General features: G+C 31.1%; 1 protein-coding gene across 1 annotated transcript; it reads right to left on the bottom strand.

Moving 5' to 3' along the window:
• Positions 1 to 7763: 7763 nt before the first annotated feature.
• On the bottom strand, positions 7764 to 13688 carry LOC105138303 (betaine aldehyde dehydrogenase 1, chloroplastic-like). The gene is made up of 15 exons (XM_011044352.1): positions 13532 to 13688; positions 13182 to 13324; positions 12511 to 12591; positions 12286 to 12434; positions 11050 to 11142; positions 10835 to 10958; positions 10654 to 10719; positions 10508 to 10574; positions 10303 to 10379; positions 9314 to 9427; positions 8964 to 9041; positions 8726 to 8877; positions 8504 to 8564; positions 8286 to 8392; positions 7764 to 8038 (listed from the first exon to the last, which is right to left on the bottom strand). The coding sequence occupies exons 1-15, from the start codon at positions 13638 to 13640 to the stop codon at positions 7948 to 7950; spliced, it is 1512 nt and encodes a 503-aa protein (XP_011042654.1). The 5' UTR covers positions 13641 to 13688; the 3' UTR covers positions 7764 to 7947.
• Positions 13689 to 20280: the final 6592 nt, after the last annotated feature.

Below are 20280 nucleotides of genomic sequence, written 5' to 3' on the forward strand. Positions count from 1 at the left end.
TTTATCCAGGCAAACACATTTTTTATTTTTTTAAATTTTTTTACTTTTATGTTCCTGACTCTGGAAAAATATGGATTAACTTAGTTGAAATATAGCTAACCAAGAACCTTTTTTTTCTTTCTCTGTTTTTTTTTATAACTTTTACTTTTTTTTGTAACTAAATAAAAGTAAAATATAATAAAAATAAAATAATTTATATTAGTATCTTTATTCCTAACTCTGGCGTCAGTGAATAAAATTATAAATTTACTTTATTTTATTTTATTTTTGCATGCATATTTTTTTATTTTTGTAATTAAATAAAATTCAACGAAATAAATTTGAAGTATTTTTTTAATTTTTTAATTTTTGGGCTGGGCTGGGCCCAGCCTAGCTCAGCATATATTCTTTTTGGGCTGGGCCGGATCGACCAGCCCAGCTTGATTGCTAACCCAAGCAAGGGCACGCACAATGCGTGCGTGCTCAGTGAAGGGATAATTAACTTTACAAACATTGTCCAATGAATTAAATTGCAGAATGGGAAAAGATTAACTTACCTGGTCTGGTGTGCTTGACAACGAAGACGAAGCTGCGGGTGATTAGTGCACTGGTTAGGCAACGCCTCGTTCCTTCCTTCTGCCTTCCTTTGTTTTTTGTCCTGGTTCTGGAAACACCGAGGCAATAGCAACGGTCTCGGTGACTTTGCTATGCCAGAATGCTAGCGTTTTGGGCAAAGATCAACGAAGATTCGTTGCTGAAAACTGGAAATCTTCCTTCTACCTTTGCTCTTCTCTCGTCTTCTGTCTCTGGTGCTAGAGATTGTGAAGGCAATTGTCCCCTCCCTGTATATAATCTCTGTCTTTTCTCCTGTTTGCGTTTCCAGGTCTTCCCGGTTTCCTCCGTTCCTCCTTGTTCCGTTATTTGTCCCTGCTTTTTGTCTTTTCTATTTGTTTGTTTATTATCCTCCTCTGTGTTACTGTTTTGAGTCTGGAAAAACGCCCCTCCTTTTTTTTGTTCGTGGTCTTCTTTGTTTCCCAGTCCAGTGCCTTTTCCCTGTTCGTTCTCCCCTGTTTCGTTCTCTGCCTCCCTCAGTTCTTGAGATGAAGAAGCTAAGAAGGTAATGGGTGTGTCTGTTTTCTCTGAATTTTTTTACTGATTTCGGGTTGCTCTTTTTCTGCAGGGACTAAGACAATTGCAGGGACAATTCTCCTCTCTGTATCTGCTACTCCCTCCTTCTCCCCCTTTTTGGTGTATGCTCTGCTCTGCCTTTTATAGAGCCCGAGAGCATGCAAAAACCAGTTCCCCTGTTAATCAATCCATGAGCGGGATCGTGGGCAAGAGATCGTGATACCGTGGCCGTGATTTGCTGGAATGATCTGCCAGATTTTCTCCCCTGTTGAATCAGTCTTCAGCTAACAAATGATGAATAGTATGACCCGAAACGACGTCATTTGGCATGACAAATGACAGATTGTAGTTTGGTCCCTGGTGTTTTGAAATGTATTAATTGGGTCCCTTAATCAAATAAATTTTTAATTTTACCCTTGGATTACTTTCAATTAAGTCCCTGAATTTATTTAATTAATTAAATCAAAGTTTAATTAAGTCCTCAAACTTCTTAATTTCCTAATTAAGCCCCTTTATTTAATTAATTAAACTAGTCAAGAGTTTAATTAATTCTTTAAACTTCTAATCATGTTGCCCTTAACCCAAATTTTAATTCACTCTTCATTTATTTTATTTTTACTTGTTTTTCATCAATTTTTGTAGATAACAAAAATCAAAAAATTAGGTTATGACAGATATGAATGCAGGTCCATGAGCCAGCCATATATATTTATGTGGCTCTTTTCCTGTGTTACGTCATCTGCGCTCTAATAGAGTACCTTGAAACTGGATTGTCAATCCGTGCATGGTGGAATAACCAAGGGATGCCAAGAATAAATACAATGAATGCATGGCTATTTGGAGTTATCAGTGTAATCTTGAAGGTTTTAAGAATATCAGATACAGTTTTTGAAGTTACACTGAAAGACCAATCTTCAAATAATGATGGCGATGAAGGCAGGTTCACCTACGATGCTTCACTAATTTTTGTGCCTGGGACAGCCGTTCTGCTGCTGCCACTCACGGCATTGATCATGGGTTTCCGAGGCATGCAACTATCAGTGAACGATGGCTCAGGGCTGGGAGAGATATTGTGTAGCATAATGGTGGTCCTTTGCGTCTGGCCATTTTTTGAAGGGCTGCTTGCAAAAGGAAAGCATGGGACTCCTCTGTCCACAACATGCAAATCAGCTATTTTGGCTTTTATGTTTTCTGCTCTTGGTCAAGCGTCCATCAACGGGTCAAGCCTCATGCCTTCAGTTATACATCAATTAATTAACTACTTGTTTGCCTACATGTTGCATAGATTTATTGGGTTTTTTTTATGCGCGAATGAAATACGGAATTTATTAAGTTGATATTGAACGATTGCAAGCTTTTGATGATAATTTGACTCAATATTGAATTTCTTGTCATGTTTTTTCTATACTGATGCTAGCGAAAACTAGCTAGAATAATGATAACATCAATTTTTTTTTAAAAAAAAATACAAAATATTTAATTAGCAAAAAGCATTGCAGATATGAAGCGTGGATTAACAATTGTATTCTCTGGAAAAAAATATATACGCATGATTGCCTTCTTAAAAGGTGTTCAATGCCCTTACAAAGACCATCAAATCCTAGCTCTAACAGGAAACAACTAGAACCCAAAAAGCATAGAGTAATTAAACAAAAAATTAGAATTAAAGCATAGAATAAAAAAACAAGAAAAATAATAAAATGAACCTAAATAGGACCAATAAAGCTCAAAATATAATTATGAAAGATCTAACGATCCATTATGCGACATAGTAGTTAATTTAGCAAAAATTACCCGTAAAATTACCTATGAAAAATTAAATTCGATTTAATAGTGGAATATCTTTTTATTACATTTTTAAAGAGAAAAACTAATGTGACTATTCTAGAACTTTGTATAAATTTCAACTTGTTCCATTAATCAATAAAAAACATAAATTTAAACTTGCTTCATTAATTCATAAAAATAGTTATTAGTTTATCAAGATCCTGAATGCTTAGAATCCTCATTGTTTACAAGTTTATACCGTGTACAAAATAAAAATATTGATAATGTAAAGTGAAATTATCTCGATACATGGTAGGAACTGCAATTAACTTGCAAATATTGGTAATGTTTTGATATTATAATAATAGTTATTTTTAAAAATATTTTTTATTTAAAAATATATTGAAATAATATTTTATTTTTTTAAAAAAAATTATTTTTTATATCAACACATCAAAATAATAAAAATATTAAAATATTATTTTAAAATAAAAAAATTATTTTTTTCAGAAGCACAATTTCATCACAAAAATAAACACCTAGTTTTCTTTTTATTTTATCATTAATTTAAAGACGTCAACTTGTCAAACTTTATCTGTCACCAAATCTACTAAAAGAATTTCATATTCTTAGCTAAAGGTTTTCACCAATATTAATAAATTTTTATTTATTTGAAAATAATTTAAAAAATTTCAGGTTTCTGAATTTTTATTTATTTATTAAACATTAATATTCATAAAATTGTAAGAATAATAAACCAAGTTGGAATGCTCTCAAATTTTGATGGGTGCTCTGAGAATCTTGTATAAATGTATTTGCAATGTTTTACTATGATTCTCAACATATTTATATAATCAAATACATAACGTGTAAGCAAGTTTAAAATAAAAAACATTTATGGAATCACGCATTTAAAAATTTTGAAAACCACACTAAAATTGTTCATTTGATCTCCCCTGAACTCCCACAAAGTTTGAGAATATTTCAACTTAGTTTCTATTTTTCATGATTTACTGAATCTTTAATGTTTGAAAAATATATAAAAAAATCTGACCTCAAAGAATTTTGAATTTAATTTTTGAAGTGGATTGAATTTGTATTATATATATATATATATATATATATTATTAGTATTTTTCTTTATCTCGATGAATTAATTGATCTTGTAAATCATAATATATCCAAATATTTGCTAGTTTCATGTGTCTTATTTGCTAATTTATATACAATAATTATCTATATTTGTAATAAAATTGTTGGTTTGGGGATATCACGTGTGACCTAGATGGATGGGTTTTTTTTTTCTAGATAAAAAATCAATTTAAGGAACAAAATAAAAAATTTCAAATGTTAGAGATTAAGTCATTGTGGACTAATAGTTCAAGATAGTTTTGGATCATTCATCAGCATCAAATTGACTAATAAAATATAAAGTGCAGGGTCTTAATAAAAATATTGAAAGAGTAAGGGGACCTTCTTCTGCGAAGCCGCTTTATCCTTGAGCTGAAAAACGAGCTGACAAACATAAGAGAAAGAGGCTGTACGGTAAATCTTCATAGAAGTGCTTTCTTCATACATGAATTGACGAAACCCCCAGGGTTGACTTCTTGCATTTTGCACGTGCGCACGTGCAAGCAGAGGTCACATGAGTTAGAGATGGAAATGAAAAATCTTCATATAAGTTGTCTCCTCTGTTTTTGGATGGATCTTTAAAAACTGACTTGCATGAGCAACACGTGTACCCGTAGCTTGGATATTCCAATTTCTTTGCTGTCTCTCTATATTTTGAATGCTCAAAAGATTTACCAAGTCCAAAATCTTCTGCATCTGACAGAAATGTTTCCTGATATTAATTAATAGCATGATTACTAATAATTTTTTTTTTGAAAAAACAATTTCATTACCCCACTGTTTTAAATTATATTAAATTATGTTTTTTTATTTTAAAATATTTTTAAAAAAAATAAATTATTTTTTATTTTTTATTTCAAATTAATATTTTTTTATTTTTTAGATCATTTCAATGCGTTAATGTCAAAAATAATTTTTTAAAATTAAAAAATATTATTTTAATATATTTATAAGTAAAAAATATTTTTAAAAAAATTATAATTATATTACCAAACAAATTATAATGAGTTAATTCATAATTTGAGTAATTCAAGTCTAGATTAGTTGAGTTTTAATAAAAATAAAAATTAATTTCATGAAAAAACTCAAGTAAATTTAGTTCAAATTCATTAATTTTTTTATTATAATTCTTTAGATGATATTATTTTTATTTTTTATAATATAAAATAATTAAGTTAACCCAAAATAACCCTACAAAACCTATATTTCTTGTGATCTTAGAGTTATTGTAAGTAAAGTTTTAAAACTATGCATTAAAGTTTACAAAAGAATTTAAAGTTAAAACTTATATTAAAAAAATATTAATAAAACAACGGCAAGAACTAAGCAACTCAAGACCAAGACCAAAATGTTATTGGAATAAAGATATTGTGTTAAATTAAGCATCATGGTGGTGGTTTAATCAAAACGTTGTTAGTCTTTTTTAAGTTTGTGATTTTTTTTTAATAATCATTTCTTAAAGCATTCGAAATAACATTTCTTAAAAATATGAAAGTTTAATTATAGCTGTGGACCCGTGCTTGAGGGGTTTGACTCTTTTTTCCATAAAAATGATGTTCAACACATTTTAAAATATGATAAAAAATTTACTGATAATGGAGTTGATTAGGTTAAAAAAGTTGATTTTATTTTAATTAGATAATAAAAAAATAAATAATAATAACAAATAGATCAAATTAAAAAAACATAATCATAATAACCTAAAAATAAATATTTTTTAAAAATAAAATAAATAATATAACTCAATTCTCAACCCATTAAATATACCCATTAAATATAAAAGGATAAAGTTTTGTTTAAAAAAGACAAAATAATTAGTCCAATTCAATCCAAATTAGCATAACAAACATATAACCCGAGTTAACCCATTAAACTTGCGACTTATATTATGAGATCGAAATACTGATAAAAAAATAATCACAAAGCTTCTTCAAAAAAATCAATATTGAATGATAAAAGTTGTAAAGAAAATACATAATAAAAAAACAAAAAAAACGATGTGAATTCGAGTTAATTTTTGAAATTTGTGAACTGGATCATAAAATCAAAAGCACCTTATATGGATAAACTACAAAACTTAATTATTAAACAATCAAATATTAAAAGTTAAAATTAAAAAAAAATTAATGATACAAAATGATCTTAAATAAAAAATGATGATCAAAATAAAAATAAAAATAAAAATAAAATTTTATTTTTGCTTAAAGGGTGAAATTGAAAGAAAAAATTTAATTTACAAAAAAATCAAAAAAATGAGGATCAAAATTAAAATAAAAATAAAAAATAATTTTTTGATTGAATTGTACAATCATAAAAAAAATCATTTCAATAAAATAACTAAAAAAACAATCAAAATTATAAGGATAAAATTTTTAAAAACAAAATATCAAAAATTAAATTTGAAAAATAAAATTGAAAAGAAATTAAGACTTTACAAAAGGAATAAGAAAAAAAAACATCTAAATAAATTGAAAAAAAAAACTAAAATTATATATGACTAATGTGATTTTGAAAGGAAGAAAAGAGAAAAGTAGAAGAAAAAAAAAAGTTTATCGTTATTGCACTTCCATGTCGACAAAGCCAACTTGGCCATCAGGAGGTGCTATACATGCAGTTACTTTTTGAAAAAATTTATGTATCTCTAATTAATTTAATAATGATTAATCAACTTTATAAAAAAAATCTTAATATCTCCAATAATCAATTACACTATTAAAGTCAAAATAAACAGTAACTTAAGTCTATATTAACAATATTTTCCTAAAGTACACTAGGCTTTTTAATAAGCTGAGAACCCAACAAATTATATTACATGTGTAAATATATTTAATTAATTATCAATCCATCAATTTACCATCAAAAACTTACTTAAGTATTAAAATAGTTAATATTATTTATAAAATGGTTTTAATTGATATGAGCCATAACACCAATAATTCTAGTTCAGTGGTGAGAGGGGCTTGTCCCCTTTTTTCGCACCTGGGTTCGAGCCTTACCATACACGTTTGTCACCCCGTGATGCCTTACCTACTCACTAGGCTTGCAGGATGTTCAGTGAGTCGTGGAGATTAAGACACCCCATATAAAAAAAAAAAAAAATAGATATGCTTTTTTTAGATTTTCCTCTCTTACAAGGTATAGATTCTTAAATAAAATTTATATATTAGCTATTTAATATTACCAATACATGATTTGTTGCACACAACATTTAATCAAAATGGCTGTGATTAATTAAGGAGTCTAATTGAAAACTATATTTTACTAAAATAATTTTTTTATAATTATAATAAAATAATTTTAAAATCTCATTTAATAAATTAAATTTTTGGGTTGGGTATTTCCTTTCGCCCACCGCGATAGTTGCATGTAGATTCCAGTCAATCTCTTGTGACCATATCCTCAACAAGGCAACAAAAACAAGTGAAAACCCCGTTATAGCCCCTAAATGTAAACTTGATTTTCTTACTGTTATGATTTGGAAAGCAGGATCAAAATGCTAACCATGTTTCCAGTTGACAAAACCAAGTTGCCGCAGGTTTCTCCAGGCGTCAACTGTGGTCGACCTCAAACCATTAAACAAGCCACGGTTGCATTAGAAGACATGTAACCACCTATAATCAGCTATTAGGTTGGTTCCTGAACGCTTCCCTTAAAAATTAAAAATGAATCATTAGTAAATGCCCAATTAAACCAATACATGCTCCAGATTTTTTCAGGGTCACCAGCAGTTCATGGCAAGGACCAGCAAAGGCAACGCATGGAAGATATAGCAGGAACGGGTAATATTATTAAACCATACAAGACAACAATCTATTTTGGTGAAACATTACTTATTCTGCTCGAAGTTTCAATTCAGTACACAACTCGAGTTCATTACAGGACACATTTCCATCATTTTACTATAACTGCTGCTCTGCATTTTCATTTTCAGAAAACTTGCTATTATAGCTTTGAGGGAGGCTTGTACCAACCCCATGGTTCTTCAGAGATATATTGAGTTACCTGCTTCACACTTAAGTAGTTTTCAAGTCCCCTGACGAAAAACGATAGCAAAAGGAGTCAGAATCAGCAATAAGTTGAAGCCAGTCTAGAGTAATTTCAATAATTTATCGTGGGGTGAAAAAAGGCAGCAGACAGTTTACATCATAACCAAAAAAATTCTCCATTATGCAAAAATAGAGGGAAAATGTTGGTTATGTATTCATAAAATTCTAAACGTTTGGACTTAGCTGACAAAAAATTGTCTCTTGCATATCTTTTTAAGGAAATTAGGTTCGTACCATTCTCCTAATTCACGCCCAAAACCACTGCGCTTAATGCCTCCCCATGGAGCTTGACAGAAGCATGGCTGTGAGCAATTGATCCAGACAATACCTGTCCGGAAAGCCTGCAAAAATGGAGGTAAAGGAAAAAAAATTTAACTCAAAAAGTAAATAATCCCTCTGAACAGATTTTGGTGTGTTATTTGCACATGATTAATTGCTAGTTCAAGTCTCACCTTGGCTACACGATCACACCTCTCTGGATCATTTGATATAACAGCAGCTCCCAAGCCATAACTGTGGGACATCCATAGAAAGTAATAAAATATCCAAGAACCGAGCAGATCAGGGGAAAAAACAACAACAAAAGAAGCAACAACAAAGATGATGGAGATAATATCCCATCCAAGTACTCAGACACGTTCATTGTCTTTATTGAGATACAAGAATAAACTTACTGGGTGTCATTTGCCAAATCGATGGCTTCATCTTCAGTACTAAATGTTTTAACACATAGAACAGGCCCAAAAACTTCTTCTCTCCAGATTTGCATGGAGGTCGTTACATCAATGATGATGGTTGGTTCAACAAAGAATCCCTTGTTTAAATGCTGACAATGTATTTTTAAAAATCACTCAAATACCCCTAAAGTTATAGAGACAGAGCAATCCCACCAATAGCAGGACATATACGTACCTTGGGACGATCCCCACCACTCAAAATGGTTGCACCTTCACTCTTGGCAGTTGCAATGAATTTTAATATTTTATCATACTGCAGCAATGAAGTAAATAATTAAATTAGCAGGTTTAGTTCACCAAGAAGAGTTAACTGTTCAGAAAAGAAAATAAAATACATATACATAATGTGACTATTTGAGATCACAAGTTGAGCAGCAAATCAGATATTAATTGAAACAATGATATTTTTACCAAATACTTGCCTACTAACAACACATAGTAGAAAAGTTAACTTTGTAACTAAATATCACCCCATCTGAACCAACAAAGAGAAATGGAAAATGTAGGATTTTAAAAAATACTTGCCTGCTCTCCACTGACAAGTGGGCCAAGCCTGCAACCCTCTTCGAAAGGATCAGAAATTTTAATTTTTTTGGTCCATTTGACAAGCCTGTCCAAAAATTCTGACGCAATGCTTTCCTGAAATATTAAAGCGAATAAAATCTTAAATTTTTACAAGGCTAACACATTTTAAGAAAAAAATATCATTCGATAAACTATACATTGATGGATGCAAATAGCCAAACATTTCTTATCCCATTTTCTCACTCATAGTAAATCCAAGCTTTTAAGTGGATAAGCTGTTGCAGGCAAGTCACTCATTTACAGTGACAAGATTAGGAAAGTTGTATTATAGTGGTATTTATTGTCCTCAGGGAATACCATTTTCTTGAAGAAACAGCTGAATTTTCAATTAATCTTTGAAGATGAAGAAGATTAGCCGCCGCTGTTAATGTTTTACAGTGACCCCAGACAACAGCAATCTCTTACTTGGAGGGAACTTTTAAAGACTTGCCTTTTGAGAAGGTTTGATAGCTCATTTGATAAAGACATATGTACCATACAACGTTGTTTTAATGTTTGGATAGCAGCAATGTAGGGTTTCTTTTCATGCTTTGACTTGGTCACAAAATCCAAAATTTGGTTACTCTTAGCTAGATTTGGTTTTTGGTAATCTTCACAGCTCCAAGGGATCATTTATAAAACTCTTTAAGGCTGTTGGCTTGGAGTTTGGAGCAGGGCCAGTGCTGCTTCTCTATTTCAAGAAGCTAAATTCATTTTATAGGGTCTTACTAGTTCTGGGTGTAGCTAAAAGGAATCTTTAGTTCAATTCTGCTTTTCAAGGCATGGAAAATCAACCCAGGGCATAAGCTGTAAACTGCAAGGGGAAGGTGTTGGAACATGCACAAGATGAAAGTGGTAAAGGTATTGCTAACATATAAAATCCCAACTTTGGCCTCACAAGATGAAAGTGATTTGACATGCATATTAAGCACAGAGGGCATCACACTTACATGCACTAAAAGACGGGATGTTGCACTGCATATCTGGCCATTTGTCCAAAAGCAACCAAAGAGTGTCCACTCAGCCGCTGGAAGAAAGCAAGTAATCTACTATTAATAGAAACACCTGCATGATCACATACTTGCTTCCCCTATGTATTGTTGAAAAAAAATTCATTATAGAGTAAAAAACAAGGAATGCTAACAGGGAACCAACCCTTGTCAAGATCAACATCCTCAAAAACAATGATTGGGCTTTTCCCACCTAGCTCCATTGAAACAGGCTGACAAGATATTCCAATTCACAAGCAGTGATTAGATACAAACCAGCAAGCACAAAAAATTGTTCAGCACAAGACATACCTTGACCATTTGAGCTGCAGATGCCATTATCCTGCTCCCTGTAGCAGTGCTCCCAGTAAATGCAACCTGTCAACAACATATTAGCAATTAAAGCAAGGTAGATATAAAACCCAAAAGTAGTACTCATCAATATCTGACTTGAAAAGGTGTCCAACAAGAAAATAATAACAGAATACTGAACCTTGTCAACATGGGGATGAGATGCCAAAGGAGCACCTGCTTCAGTGCCCAACCCGGTTAAAATATTGAGGACACCAGGAGGAAGACCAACCTCCCTACACACCTCACCCAGCTCCAAACAAGTCCTGAAATCAGAAACATCATAAATGACATGGAACGTGGCCAACCACCACCAGAATTTATGCAAGCTCCAATAAATTAAGGGCACAGACGTACACAGATGCCAGTTCAGAAGGCTTCAGTATTGCAGTGCACCCTGCGGCCAGGGCTGGAGCCACTTTCCATGTAGCCAACAATAGTGGGTAATTCCTTCAATAAAAGAGACAAGAAATAGTTAGTTTCTATAACATCTGGTTTATTATTAGAATTTAGAAGTAACAAATGAAGAGAGTCCCAAAAAACAAAAACTGACAGCCAACATGATTCCAAGAGACAACATACCATCACATTAGAGATCTTCATGAACTCATGAATGGGATCAAGGAATTAGGTAAGATATAAAACGAAGACGTAATAATGAAGTAGCAAATAATGATGGTAGCAATGGAGCAAAATGTATTTTACAGATGTCTCATTTCTTCACCAAAAAGGATTTTGACCAGTCCTCATTGATGATTGTAAACTAAATTGGAAAGCACAAAAATAACTTCAGTGAGGAACTAAAACCGTGGTTGCGTGCATTGTGACTTTAGCAAGTCGACATCTAGGTGACAATTATAAAGTTACAAGTTATAACCCAGACTACAGCATTCCAGATAGCATAGAAAGTAGAGTTCAAGTGCAACTACAAGCAACCAGTATAACTGCAACAACACATTGCATCTCAGGAGAAGTGAGAGTTAGATTGCGACAACAAATTCAATGGAGAACCGTAAAAGGTTGCTACAAGACTTGGATATAAATAATTCACAACTGAAATCTAATAATGGAAAGCAGACTCTTCAAATAATATTCTGCAGAATTAAAGAAACCACTATCTTGCATAGACTTCAACTGAACAATTTTAAGAGAATGATTACTTTCAAAACAACATAGTACTTAAAAAGCTATGATGGCACCAGTGGTCTCAACTCATAAAGACATTTTATTAGCAATATAAAGATTATGGAAAAGGTAGAAGCTCCAGGCTCTTGAACATGCTAAGAAATTAATAAGTCACACTTCATTTTATATATTTTTTCCATGCAATGAATAGATCTTCTCAGATCCACACAATTCTTTCTTCCAGCTTCCTAATTTCCTATAATACAAAAACCAAGATGTGCTTTTTTTTACAATGCTACATTCATTGACATTGGTGTAGCTGAAAAAAATGTAGAGCTTACTGGTAACGATTCATTTTAAAACATTTGACACGCCCATGCCAGAAAAATTTTAATTACAAGAAGGTAAACATTACATAAGAAAGAAAGAAACCGGCATAAATGTATCACACAGCTATGCATCAGATACCATGGAGTGATCAGAGCAACAACCCCAAGTGGTTCTTTAAGAACGAAGCTCTTAAATGTTTCCATAGGAAGAGAAACAGGAGCTTTCTGCTTTGTATCTAAGCCTTCGGCAAGGTCCGCATAGTACTCAAAACATCCTGCAACATCATCCTGGACAACAAGAATTCCCACATAAGACAATGCACATAATATTCAACTCAATATCTCAATAGTGCCACAAGCATACCATGTCCCACAGAGCTTCATCTAGAGGTTTTCCACTATCAATTGCTTCAAGTTTTCCTAGTTCTGATTTCCTCTCTGTTATCTGCACACAAACAAAGATAAATAGAGTTGGAACCCGGGACAAGCAGGGAAGTCCAATGGCCAACATTAAGAAAAATTATTGATATAATTGCAGAAAAAAACTTCAATAACAAATGATTATCTCATACTCCATTAGAAAGAAAAACGGGTTCCATATTTGACACACATCATTTGTCATTAAAGTTTTGAATATAAAAAATGCGAGCTTCTCATTTAGTAATCCAAGAAACCATCCCTCTCAGATTTTGACTCCAAACACTTAACCTTTGTAATTCCACACAACAATAACCTGATAAATGGAGAAAATTTCTTACGAACATATATAGTGATCAGAAGTAAAGCGTAGACACATAAGCAAAACAAATAGCTATAACAGAGAAGAAATTCAAAACAATAAATGTTCACAATCACAGAGAAAATGAAACAATTCAGAAATTAATTACGTGCCAACAGATAACTAACTGCAAAATAAAATGATGAATCCAAGCAAACTGCAAGGTAGGAAAAGAAATCCAAGATTATTAAGTTGTAATATATCTTGGGAGTTGCGAGTGACAAAAAAAATCAGCAAAACTGCAAATTAAACTGTACCTTAGCAGCAATAGCACGCAAATACTTGGCACGATAAGCACCTGACGCGGAGGACCAATCTTTTCCTTTGTTCCTAGAAAATGCTTTCTTAGCTGCTTCAACTGCAATCTCCACATCTTCTGCAGTGGCTGCTGGTATATCACCTGAACAAGTACCATGTTCCACAGAACCATAAAGATCAAATCTTTTCAAGGTTGCAAGTCTTTTATGAGATTCAAGATCACTGAACAGCTAAAATAACAAGAGCCCACAAATTTAAAGCAAGAAAAAAAATTCATTAGTGACATAAATGAACGGTTTAACCCAGCAAAACACACATATACGGATATATACTGAGTAAGTAAACTGACCGATGATCTGTTCAGTGGCAGGGTTGATAACGGGGATGCGTTTTTTGAGAACGGTTTCTCTCCATTCTCCGTCGATGAATAGCTGTCGATTAGGTAGATGGATCGCCATGTTCACTCTGACTGTGGTTCTGTGAGTTGTTGAATATGATGCAATTGTTTCTTTTCGTGTTTTATAAAGGTTTTTGAAAATTTTCATTTTTTATTTAATTTTTTAATTTTAAATAATAATTACCACTGCGTATATAAATATTCATAAAAAATAGTTATTTGTTGATATTTTCTGTCCAAGCCCCTCGATGCTTGACTTTATTTCGCGGGAATGCATAAAGTATTAAAACAAGTTTCAAAATTAAAGGGATTTTTTTCTTTAAAAAGAATTATTCGATGGAATATCACTTTTGTAATTCTATTTTGTGTACAAATCAATCCATATTTTGTGTAAAACTTTTTTTTTCAAGTTGTTTTTTACACGAGATTGAAAAATGAGATTACTTATTACAACAATGTTTTAGGATTTAAAGGTTATCCTTATCCATTAATTGTTTTTTTATTTTAAATTAAATTCAAGAAAATATTTACAGTATCAAATCTATTTTCCAATAATTCAATAAACTTAACCAAATTCATCCAAAATCTGATTTTGTCAACGCTTTAATAAAATAAATGTTGACTTATCCTTGGTGTAGGCCCTTTACTGGTTAGTCTTCCGACCGAATTTGGCAAATATGCTTGAGAGTTATAATTATTGTGGAAATCTCACCACAAAATTACAGTACATGCTTAATTACTGTTCATGTAAAAAAAACATATCAGCTACCCGTGTGAGTAGTAAAAATTTCAGTACATACTTAATTATTATTAATTTTAAAATCTATAAAATTAATTAAAAAATAAATTGATTCGAATAACCATTTAATTTAAAAATAAAAAAACACATCAGGTTGCTCCAAAACTGATCTCCACCTTCGGCGACTGTGAAGTTAAGTGGTCGGGGACCAGATTTACTCAGCACAGTGTCGGGCACATCAAGTCATCACGGCAGACATTTCTGGTTCTCATGCAGTTCTACCTGCTCGGCAAGTCTCTGAGATATTGTTGATGGTAGCCATACCACTAACGGCCATGGTAGAGCTAAAGAAATGGAAGATCAAAGCCGGTAAGGCCATAACGTTCTCTTTGTCACCATTGAAGATGAATTATTGCAGCGAATAAAAAATGTGAAGACACCCAGGAAGGCACGGGACGCTCTGGTGGTCTGACGAACAATGCAAAGCTCCAAAGACTGGAGAACGAGCTCTCGCCAATCTCCCAAAAAGACAAGACAGTGAGCAAATACTTTTCTGAAGTTAAATATCTTTGTGAAGAAATTTCGAAATTTGATCCTCTGTATGCAATATCAGAGGCAAGGATGAGGAGAATTATTATCCATGAGTCAAGGCGATATCATTACGGCGACCCGAGGATGAGCAAAAGAACCAACTTTTACTAGGATGGAGAATATCTTGGCCAATCAAAAGGCTCTAGAAAAAGATGTCTAAAGTCTCGATGAATGATGAACAAGCTTTTCTCGGGCTTATTTTTGCTTATTAGCATATTTTTTTTTTTAAATATTAGTGAAATAAAATATTTTAAAAAAATTAATAAAATTGTACAATTTATATATGTCAAATAAATATAACATTCAAACTTGTTATTATTTTGAATTGCAGCGTTTTAAAAAATATATTATGAAAATAGCTACACACGATAAGAAATAAAAAAAATTAAAAAAAACTCTAAAGGTATATCATAGCTCCAATTACCACATTACTAATATCATTAGAAAATTTTTAATAAAATAAATCCAATGACACTGAAAAAGATTATTAATAATGACTCGAGTGTACTACATACCGTCCAATTATGGTAAGTGACTTGCCTTTGACAACAAATGTGGCCCATTAAAGTCACCGTTTGTGACTTTCTTTAGTGTAGTTGGATTTTTTTGTTCAAATATTTTTTATGGTATTGATAATATTGTAATTAAAGCTTCGTTGCACTTTCAAGGTCTTTTTTATTTTTTATTCCTTTCTCTTATTTCTTCTCATTGTAATTTATGAAAGAGAGATGAGATAGAAAAGGAAAGAAAGAAAGAAAGAAAGAAAAGAATTTAGAGGTACACTAAAGCTCCAATTATAACACCATAAAAAAGATCTCGATGAGACAGTGAACTGAATGAGCCATACTTATCACCAAAGACAAGTGAGTCATTTGCCACCTTTGGAAAACAAGTGTGGCATACATAATTCATCATTAATAACTCTTACTAGTATAGTTAGATTTGTTTTGTCAAGATCTTTATGATGTACTGGTGGTGTCATAATTGGAGCTTCAGTATGTCTTTAGGATCTCTTACTTTATTTTTTGCTCTCTTCGCTCTTCTTATGTGCAATCCATTTCACTATTTTTTAAGATGTTGTGATTCTGAATCATGAGAAGCTTGAGTGTTGTGTTTTCCAATCATGACATGAACAAATTGTATTATTTCACTATTTATTTTTAAATCGAGTTATTTCATCAATATATAAAAAAACATGTTAATTGTTTTTTTTTAAAATCCATTTTTAGTAACTCAAAGGGTTTAATAAAAACAACAACAACAACGTCAAAGATATTGGCAAAAAAGAGTATGTAGAAAAAGCTTCCAATGAGAGGGAGCATGCCTATATGAAAACGTTGAAGATAATAAATATTGGCAATGAAACAATCAATGCTATAATTATAAAAGGAATCATCACTTTGCTAATGACTATAACTTTAGATGAATTAAGGGTAATGTTGCCATTTTTGCTGAGAATGATCTTTCACAATAAGATAATTAAAGGATATTAATTATCAAGCCAAAAAAAAGACAATACTTGTAGTTATAAATTAATAAATTATGAAAATGATTAAATTATGGATTCAGGGTGCTCTAATCACATAACTAGAGAAAAAAAATTAATTTTTTTTTGAATATAAAGATAAATGAGTGGTTGTAACAAAAAATGATTTAGGGTTGTCGATCACCTATATCATTCAAACACTGGTTAGATCTCAATTTATCACACATAAATTGGAGCCATAAAATGTTCTTCAAATGTTAGGAATGAAAAAAAAAATCTTATATAATTCTCGCAACTCACAGTTGATGAAAACTATGTAGTTTTCGATCCAAATGATATCAATGTAAATCAAACATTAAAACTTATAAGAGAGACAATCATAGATAGAGGAAGGCTTAAGTTTGTGTATGTGATGTCAAAACAAACAACATATGTAGGCAAGACGGGAAAGTATGAGACCATGGATTTATAGCATGCATGTTTTGGACATGTATGTTACACTAAGATGAAGGTGATGATAAAGAAGACACTATTTAAAGGTCTTCCCTTGTTAGAAATTCAAGAAAACTCAGTCTTTGTTAGATTTTAATATGGAAAGGCACATCAATTACAATATGAGGAGTCAACCTTCAAAGCAAAATTGCCTCTTAAGCTTATACATTCAGACGTGTTTGGGAAGTCAAGCACTTGTCAGTCAGTTGCTTTCAATATATGATCATATTAATTGATGAATTTTTTATGGGAAAGTTAAGCAACTGTCAGTCAATGGCTTTCAATATATAATCATATTCATTGATGACTTCTTCAAGAATATTTAGATAAACTTTATAAAAGAAAAATCTAAAGCACTAATAAGGAGTTCAAAGAAAAAGTAAAAAAAATAAAACTTAATATAAAATAAAATGTTTACATATAGATAATGAAGTGGGGGACATTTGTATATGCATTTGTATGATCATAAATGATATATTGTATATGCACTTGTATGATCATATACGATAAAGGGTAATCTAAACTATTGAGAGATTGGATTTTAACTTATGTTTTTTGGCTAGATTTATTTGAACTTTTAGTTGAGGTATCTTAATTAGGTTTTATTTAGTTATTGTTAAATATTCTATTTATTGGGCTATGAGCCCACTTGTTTGTTTTAGTTAGGATATTGATATTAATATTTTATTTTTCTAAATGTTAAACAATTTTTGATGAATTGAATAAAAAATGCAAAGTTACAAACTTTTCCAACTCCTCTTCTTCCTTTCTTTAGCTTTTTTCTTCTATTTCTTTAACCTTTTTTCTCTTAGTTTTTTTTTTCTTTTTTTTGACTTCAAACTTCAAATTCATTTTATCTTGCATCACAATAGAAGATAATACACATGAAAAACTTATAAAATATTTATAAGAATGAAATATTCAATGTCAATTATTCAATATCAATTATCTTGTACCAGCACACCATAAAAGAATATAGTTATTGGAAGAATTGACACTTAACAAACACCTGCAAAAACATGCTATATGCAACTAATCTTCCACCACGGTTTTAGGCTGAGTATATTAAGACAACAACCCATAAAATCAATAAGCTATCTCAAACTAGGCTAGGGTTTGTGGCACCATTTAAAAGACTATAGAATTTTAAATCTTTTTTTTAGTATTCAGGTGTGGTTTTTTATATGTTCGTGCCAGATCACCCCATGAGCAAGTTTAATAAGAGAGTGATTAAATGCATATTTATGAGCTATGACAATTAAAAGAAATGTTAAAAGTGTTGTAATACTAAAATATGATAAATCTATGTCTCTAGAAATGCTGTCTTCGTTGAAATATCCTCTTGGTCATCATTTTAGGTAATACCTTGTTAGAAACAAAATAAATTGAACAAAGACTATAATAGGAGATACAGAGCATATCGAGCCTTATAAAACCAAAGATCGAGATGGCTCGCAAAATGAACCATTAAAAAAAACAAGTGACATGGGTGTAAGTTCTCAAAAAAGCCAAAAAGTCCATGACAAAAAAAGCATGAACATATCAATTTTAAGAATTTAAAAAAGAGAAAAATATTAGAACTCCCTTGTAAAGGTTAACAAAACAGACAATATTGAATCCTAAATATGCAAACACATCTTTTATGGGAGATGCATTAAAGAACCTACTACTTATAACGAGGCCTCACAAAGTTCAAAATGAAAAAAAAACTATAGAAAAAGAAATCCATTCATTAATGAAAAATGAAACTTGGGAATTAGTGCCATATCTAAAATAGGTATGTTCTATATCCTATAAAAGGTATATAAAGTTAAAACACAACTTGATAGCTGGGCAGAAGCCAAATTTAACTTGATGACTCGATAGAAAGTCATATGGCTCGATTAGTTGCTCAAGGATTCTCTCAACTATATGTTGGGTTCCCGAATATCTTGTATACAATGAAAATAATAAAACAAAATTATTCAGGAGTCCTTAAAATATTGTTAGAGAGATTTAGAGTTGTTTAAGGATTTATTGCCTGAAGATTTGATATTCATCGCTTTGAATAATTCTTTAAAAGATGTGTTGTTGTAAACTACAAACCATCAAATTATGTAGCCTCCAATGATAATTCATACAAAATATCAATAAGAAACTCCTAAATCTCAATTTAGAAAAGAGGGACTGCAATGTCTAGAGTGCTAGCCTTGTATTCTATGATTTATATAATTTTTTTTTGTCTAACAGACAATAACTTTAAAAAATAAAAAGCATAGTTTTCTATTTATAGAAAAACCTAAAAAACCCTATAAACGGGCAAAATATTCTTAAATAATATCTATATATTATATATTATTTAAGGATATTTTTAGAAATTTAATTAATTAAGTTTGTACTTGATTATTATAGGACTAGAATTATAAACCTTGAATTAAATACATTTTAGTGCTTAATTTCTAAAATTATTTTCAATCAAGTTATAAGTGTTTCCATGAGCCATTAGGTTCCTAATATGTTAGCCCAAATATAAATTATAATTATAATTAAATCTAATTAAATAATTTGTTTTATTATTAATTCAATAATTAATTAATTTATATTTGAAGATTAGATGCATAATCTAGCAACGTGTCATGATTCCTTAAGTATTAAAAACATTATTAATAGTTTTACTTAACCTTTCAACGACCGGTTTCTCAGTATAATTAATATCCTTTCATTTATAATGTTTCCATTTAATATTAAAGTATGAAGTATATCTGTCATATTAAATCATGTTTGTTCTCTACATTTGATTATTTGAATAAAATCTGAAATTGATTTCAAATTGCATTCCATATTGGCCAAGGGTTTCTTGATTAATACTATTCAAAAATCTAGAGTGATGAATCCTTTTTTAATCATTCAAATATCTTTATATAGTTTATAATATATCAAATATCTGCCCTTTCATCACTTCGATTAAGATAACATGCAATTAGATCAAAATATAAAATTCTCTATATAAGATAACTTAGTGATCTCAAGTTTAAGGATCACTTACATAACCATGACATGAACCTTTCTATAAATATCAGTGATCTCTCCATATGAAATTCTTATAGGGGTCAGTTTAGTGTACATGTGTTGTCACACGTGTGTGGCGTCGCGATGACTGTCCACTCTAGGATTTTGAATTTTGGAAATGGGGGAACAAGGATTTCTTGTTGTATCAATGGAAAGAGGGAATGTGAGTCACCACCTTGTATTTTGGTCACAAGAAACCCTAACTGATATTAGAGATTGGACACGAGGACTGATGTGTAAATTGAACGTATTAGGACCCCAAAAACGTCATACCCTACCTAAGGTAAGTTGCATTAATAATTTTTTAACATAAACTAAGGTACGTTGTGTTTTCTAATGGTTTGT

The sequence above is a fragment of the Populus euphratica genome, unplaced genomic scaffold (assembly GCF_000495115.2).
Source record: "Populus euphratica unplaced genomic scaffold, PopEup_1.0 scaffold77.1, whole genome shotgun sequence".
In the NCBI taxonomy this organism is placed as follows: domain Eukaryota; kingdom Viridiplantae; phylum Streptophyta; class Magnoliopsida; order Malpighiales; family Salicaceae; genus Populus; species Populus euphratica.

What these genes read in the sequence shown, in the direction of transcription:
- LOC105138303 (XM_011044352.1), bottom strand. Translation starts at nt 13,640, where the DNA reads ATGGCGATCCATCTACCTAATCGACAGCTATTCATCGACGGAGAATGG. An exon ending in CTCATCCCCATGTTGACAAG is followed by an intron (nt 10,720 to 10,834) that starts GTTCAGTATTCT and finishes TGTTGTTGACAG; the next exon opens with GTTGCATTTACTGGGAGCAC. An exon ending in GGGCGTGAATTAGGAGAATG is followed by an intron (nt 8,039 to 8,285) that starts GTACGAACCTAA and finishes GTTTTTCGTCAG; the next exon opens with GGGACTTGAAAACTACTTAA.